This window comes from Marmota flaviventris, chromosome 9 (assembly GCF_047511675.1).
Source record: "Marmota flaviventris isolate mMarFla1 chromosome 9, mMarFla1.hap1, whole genome shotgun sequence".
In the NCBI taxonomy this organism is placed as follows: Eukaryota; Metazoa; Chordata; class Mammalia; order Rodentia; family Sciuridae; genus Marmota; species Marmota flaviventris.
In genome coordinates this window covers 59,634,159-59,640,486 of record NC_092506.1, presented here as the reverse complement: position 1 = coordinate 59,640,486, position 6,328 = coordinate 59,634,159, and the positions used below count along the sequence as shown (strand labels likewise).

The following is a 6,328-nucleotide window of genomic DNA, read 5'->3' as shown; positions in this document are numbered from 1 at the left end:
CTTCATCTGGTTTGGGGTGGGTTTCAGGAAAGGGCCATCCTCTGAAAAATCAGGCATTGACCTCTGTTTCTTTCATTCCCCCTCTGATCTCAGAATTTCTGGCCTCGGAATATACCATAGGAGTAGCCAGGGTCTTCAACATCAGCACTCATCCTTCTATCAATCATGTAAAATAATGTTTTTGCCTTAATAATAAGTAGATAACATTCTTTGAAGTATCCACTGATTTAATACATGAAACAGTTTTCTTGCAATGGTAAACTTAGGTCAACTAAATTTTCATTATCCATCAAATCACTCAGATCTCAAGTTTTGGATATCCTGAGACTTGTGCCTATTTCTTCAGGAGGATTGCTAACTTCTGGGTTGGCTGTCCAGGACACGACTTTGTGATTATGCATAATGGCCTGTTAAAGTTTAATCATTATGTCCCCAGATCAATGGGGCAGCTGAGAGTATGAGGACATTGTGATCCTTGGCTCAGGGCTCTTTTCCACAGCACCCTCTGACAACTCTGTCCCTAATTTGTTTGGTTCTTACTCCATAGATGATGGGGTTGAGCATGGGAGGTACCAGAAGATAGACATTAGCAAATATGATGTGTACTAAATGGGGCACTTGATGGCCAAACCGGTGGGTGAGGAAGGTAAAAAGGGCTGGAACATATAAGGCAAGAATAACACAGATGTGAGAAGCACAGGTACCAAAAGCCTTGAGACGGGCTTCGCCTGAGGGCAACTGAAGAACAGCTCTCAAAATCATCACATAGGATATGCCAATGACAATGATATCGAAACCAACCACAGAGAAGGCCACAAAGAGCCCATATCCACGATTGACTCTGGTATCAGTGCACACCAACTTCAGCACAGCCATATGCTCACAGTAGGACTGTGGAATGATCTTGTTGGGGCAGAAGGGCATCCTGGAGATCATGAAGCAGAAGGGGCTCACCCACAGCAGCCCTCTCACCATCACAACTGACCCCAGTTTGATCACCACAGATGTGGTGAGGATACTAGAGTGCCTCAGTGGGAAGCAGATGGCCACATAGCGGTCCAAGGCCATAGCCATGAGCACCCCAGACTCCACAGAAGAAAAGGCATGGATGAAGAACACCTGGATGAGGCAGGCATGGTATTCAATCTCATGAGCATGGAACCAGAGTATGGCCAGCATTTTAGGCTGTGTGGAGGAGGAGAGGACCAGGTCCGTGAGAGCCAGCATGGCCAGGAAGAGGTACATGGGCTGGTGCAGGGTGTGGTCGGTCCTGATTACATGTAGGATGATGATATTGCCAGCTACAGCCACGACATACATGACACAGAATGGGAAGGCAATCCAAAAGTGGGAACTCTCCAGTCCTGGGATTCCAAGCAGGATGAAGGACACGGGATGAGAAGAGCTGTTCCCTGAAGCCAACATCAGGGGATGGATAATATTTTCTCTGGTGCAAAAGTTATTTATTCTCTGCAGATGATAATAATCAAAGCAATTATTATTATTTATTGGTCTTTTGATTCCACAATTCGTTGATAGGGCAGGTAGGCTCCCTAATACCTGGAATAATTTCAACTCTTACAAGAAATAAAATTTTGTAATGTAAAATGATGCTATTCATTATTTAAAGTGAGTTTAGGACATAGTAGCTGAAAGTATAATTATTTCTTGCATAATCAATACTTTCTTAAATGTAGAGTCTGCTAAATGAAAATTATAATGATAGATAATGTCATGATAATTTTTGCACTTGTATTCTTTACAACTAACTGATCACTCAGCCTTTCCCATAAGTCCTTTTTTATCCCTCTGTTGAATCTCTTAAGTTCCATTTCAGGGTCAGAAGTCAGCCTGGCTTAAAGGACCATAGGAATTTACATAATGATGTTAATTGAACTTGGACTCAAAGACAATTCATAAGGATTTGAGATTGAAGATAAATGATGGACAAATTGTACACATGCAATTACATGTAGTGTCTTTAGTCTATGTCACTTTCTAGATTTAAAGTTGGAAAACTTCTGTAAAAGTTCAGAATATAATTTTTTAGGGATTCTAGGCTATATAGTGTCTATTGAAACCAGTTAATTTAGCTGTTGTAATGCAAAAGCCGCCATAATCATTACATATTCATATGTGTGGCTGTATTCAAATAAAACTTTATGTATGGAAACAGGCTGGAACCCAGGTTTGTGCAGGCTGTTATTTTCTAAGGGCTATCCTAGATCATACATTTTCCATGAGGTCAACCTTGAATTCTGTAGTAGCTAGGACCTCTGTGCTCAGAACAGATTAGGGGTTTCATAAACTCTTGCTGAAGGAAATAACAAATGCCATTATTCAGTTGAAAAAAATTATTACCTGATTAACAATATCATAGCAATATCAAGATAGAGCCATCTTGCCTCTACTTTGAGTATAAGACAGTTATGTACTTTCATCAAATGGAGGTGGCCTGCTGCCAGTGAGCACACTATTTGTACCATACTCTGTCTGCCCTTGCCTTATGTGCGTTGTCTCTACCATTTGATCCCTATGTTGGATGCAATCCATAAGGACAGAGGTGACTTTTTTCATTCCCAATACCTTTTCACTTCTTAATCTTAGTGTTTTATGCCTTGATTTGAAAGACTTAGTTGTTACTCTATTCAAAATAGAAATACTGATGAAAGAAGAATACCATTTCCAAACCCCTTTAATACATCATCTGTGGGAACTAACAAAATTTCATTTCCCTAAACTGAATTGTTTCCCACAACTGTTTCTTTAATATCATAGTTAGGCCAAGCCTCTTTTAAATATTTCCTAGATTATAATAGTATGAGAGAAATGGGGATCAGGGTTTATAAGTTTTGCTCTATACCAGAAACTATACTATCCTGTCTTGAAAAAGGCTGTAGGTTAGCTCAAGACAGATGTTCTTTAGAGCATGGTGACAATTCATATATACACATTGTCTAGAGCCTAGAACCTCACTTTTATTTTCTTTTGCCTGACCTATCTTCCCAGCATTAGATTTTCTGTTGGAGTCAGAGATATTTTTTTCTTTTTCTTTTTCCTCCAGACCTGCCTTTTGCCACCTGCATTTCACTCTCGCATTGTGGGGACATAGTCACTGAGGCTAAGTGAATTGGAAAATCATACTTATACCATCCTCATTCCTTCACCAGATCCTGGAAAAGGTATCACCTAAAGGTCCACTTTCTCACTGTCTTTGATCAGCTGTGGAATGGGTTGTTATTTTTTGAGACACGGCACTGCAGGTTCTTAAATATTTATTATTTCTAATTAAAATAAAACCTCTGCATCCTCATTTTACAATGATAAAATAGAGTTGAGAGTCATTAGATCATTTTCCCATGAAATACCAAATTACTGTCAGGGCTCATGGTTCTATTGTCAGGGCTCCTAGTGGTGGACACTGCTGCCATTGCTACATAGTGAGTGGTTGGGACTCCCATCCTGGCTTGGTGTGGCAGAGATGGCTGACTTATCATGACAGAAGCAGACATGAAGGGGGTTGTACAATTGTCTACTGAATTGGAGAAAGATCTGCATTTGGATCCTGGATCACCGCTTCTTCAATGAACTGCTGACTCTGGACCAGGCTGTAGCAATGCCTGCTGGCATCTGTGTCTCAGATGACATCTTCATTGGTTTTTGCCCATGAGCCTTAAGGGAAAATTAAATTTTCCTACCCTCCTTGTGAGCAGTGACTCCTTCACCACCATATTTCAACTGCTTACATGGTAAGCCCCTTTCCAAATCCACTTTCTGTCTTCCCCTCCATTCATACCCATGCTTTTTCAAATTATTATTTTAGAGGCCAGAACTCCCCTGTTAAGAGGTGTCTGTTAGTTTTCCTCATTGATTTTGTGGGCTCTATCTTCCTTCTGACTTTCTTGCTTGGGCTGGTGATGTAGGAACAGGGAGGATCTTAGAACTGCATCTGAAATGGGAGACAGGGCCCTTAACAAATGGCTTTATTTTCTCTCTGGCTGTTTCCCTATTGTTCCCTGGAATCTAGAGTCTTCACTCTTAGAAATTCCTGTGCCTTTTCCTTTCAGACTTAAGAACTGAACACAGACAGATTTAAGGCTACAAGTCATGTTTAGTAGATACCATGTTGACCAATTATTAGTCATTTTTGTCTAGCATGTGAGGTTTCCAAATAAGAAAATCACAGCTTTATTAGTTTGCTGTTGGGTTTAGAGAGGGAACTATGAATTTCCTAAACTATAAGAAAAGAACAATATAATTTCCCTTCTTGCCTAAAACTTCTGTTTCAAAACAGAAGGAAAATATTAATTCTCACAGTGCAGATCAGTCAGCCTTCAGAAGACATGGCTTATCCAATACAAACCCCAACATAACCCCTGTTTGATCTACTCTATCCTGCTATTAAATTTTTTTTCTCCCTCATCCCAGCAAGAACTCTTATTAGCACAATACATATTGAAAGATTAAATTATGTTACATACCTTTTTTTTTTTCCAAAAAATATTTATTTATTTATTTATTTTTATGTGGCTGAGGATTGAACCCAGCGCTTTGCACACGCTAGGCGAGCGCTCTACCGCTGAGCCACAACTCCAGCCCCTCTAATGTTTGCTTTTCAAACATTAGAGCTAGAATGATTTAACTTTTGATTCCATGTTTTTCTGTTCCTCAAACTATAACTTGCAAAACCTGTATGTAGCTGTTATTTGAGGAAATTTGGTTATACAGCATTGTTCTCACACTGAGTAGCTTTCATCTATGCATATGGCTTGACTCCAGCTCTGGTACCCTTGGCTTAATTACTTCTCCCTTGTATGGAAGTAGTTGTACCCATCAGTCAGCTGTGTTTCTGAAGGTAGCGAAGTGACAGAGGTAAATGGGCTGAGATCTTGCTGAAGAATAACTTTGGGGACCTAGACAGTGTTTTCTCACTGTAGGGCATTTGAAACTGAGGTGTAGAGCAGATGGGGTTCAGATGGCACCTCCTTCACAGAGAGTTTGAGTGTAGCAGCAGCCTTCCTACCTTTCTAGGTCTCCTTGGAGGACAGAATGGGAATCCCGATTCATCTCCCCATCTCAGAATGAAGTCCAAAGGTCGTGGCTATCAGGATCTGGGGTTCTCAGTGAGTCAGGCCTTTCTGCACAGTACATCTCTTTGCCTTCCATATTCTCGGAGATAGTGAATTCCACTGTTGTCTGGGAAGGGAGGAGGTACCTATGGCACAGGTAATCACTCACTCTGAGCTCTGCTCTTTGGCAAAGCTGAGCATAGCCACAAGCATATCTAAAGAGGTCCTAGGACATAGTCTTTGGCAAAAACCTTAGATCATTGTCTATTTAAAGGACTATGACTAGTCTGTCCCTTCCCCAAGCATTGGTTTCCTCCCTCCCTCTAATTCCCACTGCTTTGTATTCATACTGGCTCCCTCTGAGAGTAGAAGATAAAACTGGAAACATTAACCCCTAACTTTCCTCTCTTCTCTGTTTACAGGAATGCAAAGAGGAGATTTGAGTGCATGTGCAAGAAGGCACATTGTTGGGATTATATATGTGTGAAATTATCTGTACAATTGTATTTTTTGTTAGTGAGTTTCTATGTATCTATAAATAAAATAATATTTCATGCAATTTGAATATGTATTATTTCATGTATATTAATGCATGTATTTGAGAGGTGTAACAATAAATAGGTATGTAAGGAACTGAATTTACATGTAAATGTATATGTGTCTAAGGTTGCATATATGTGAAAGAATGGGGAATTATTTGTTTTAAGTATGTATAATTAGCAATATCATCATTTTAGGATGAGCAGTCACTAAAAGCACATGATTTGTGAAAGCACTTGCCCTGCTACATACCTGAAAGTGTGAGATGGCTCATGAGCATACATATATATGGGTATGTATATGTAAGAGGTGTGGGCTTGATGAGGATGTTGATAATCTATTCATGCTTCACTGTAACAAGGCAGCCAAGGATGCAAGTTCCCTCACTTCTGAATGGGTGATTATCCAGCGAGGGAATTCTGATGAAGTGTTGTGGTTTGGATGTGTTGGGTTCCCCAAAACTCATGGGTAAGACAATGCAAGAAAGTTTAGAGGTGATGATTGGGTTAGGAGAGTTATAACATAATCAGTGGTTGAATCCATTGATGGATTAGTTAGGTGGTAACTGTAGGCAGATTGGGTACAGCTGGAGGCAGGCCACTGGGGTCATGCCATTGGGAGTTATATTTTGACCTTCACTAGCAGAGCTCTCTCAGCTTCCTGTTGTCATGTCCTGAGCAACTTTCCTTTGCCAAGTCGTTCTGCCATAATTTTCTGCC

The 6,328-nt window shown here is 40.3% G+C and overlaps 1 protein-coding gene across 1 annotated transcript; it reads right to left on the bottom strand.

The window, feature by feature from the left end:
- Positions 1–480: 480 nt before the first annotated feature.
- On the bottom strand, positions 481–1,425 carry LOC114098587 (olfactory receptor 52R1). The gene has a single exon (XM_027942828.2). It carries the CDS (start codon positions 1,423–1,425, stop codon positions 481–483), a length of 945 nt encoding a protein of 314 aa, XP_027798629.2.
- Between the last annotated feature and the right edge of the window lie 4,903 nt (positions 1,426–6,328).

Coding starts and splice junctions, on each gene's coding strand:
- LOC114098587 (XM_027942828.2), bottom strand. CDS start 1,425: ATGTTGGCTTCAGGGAACAGCTCTTCTCATCCCGTGTCCTTCATCCTG.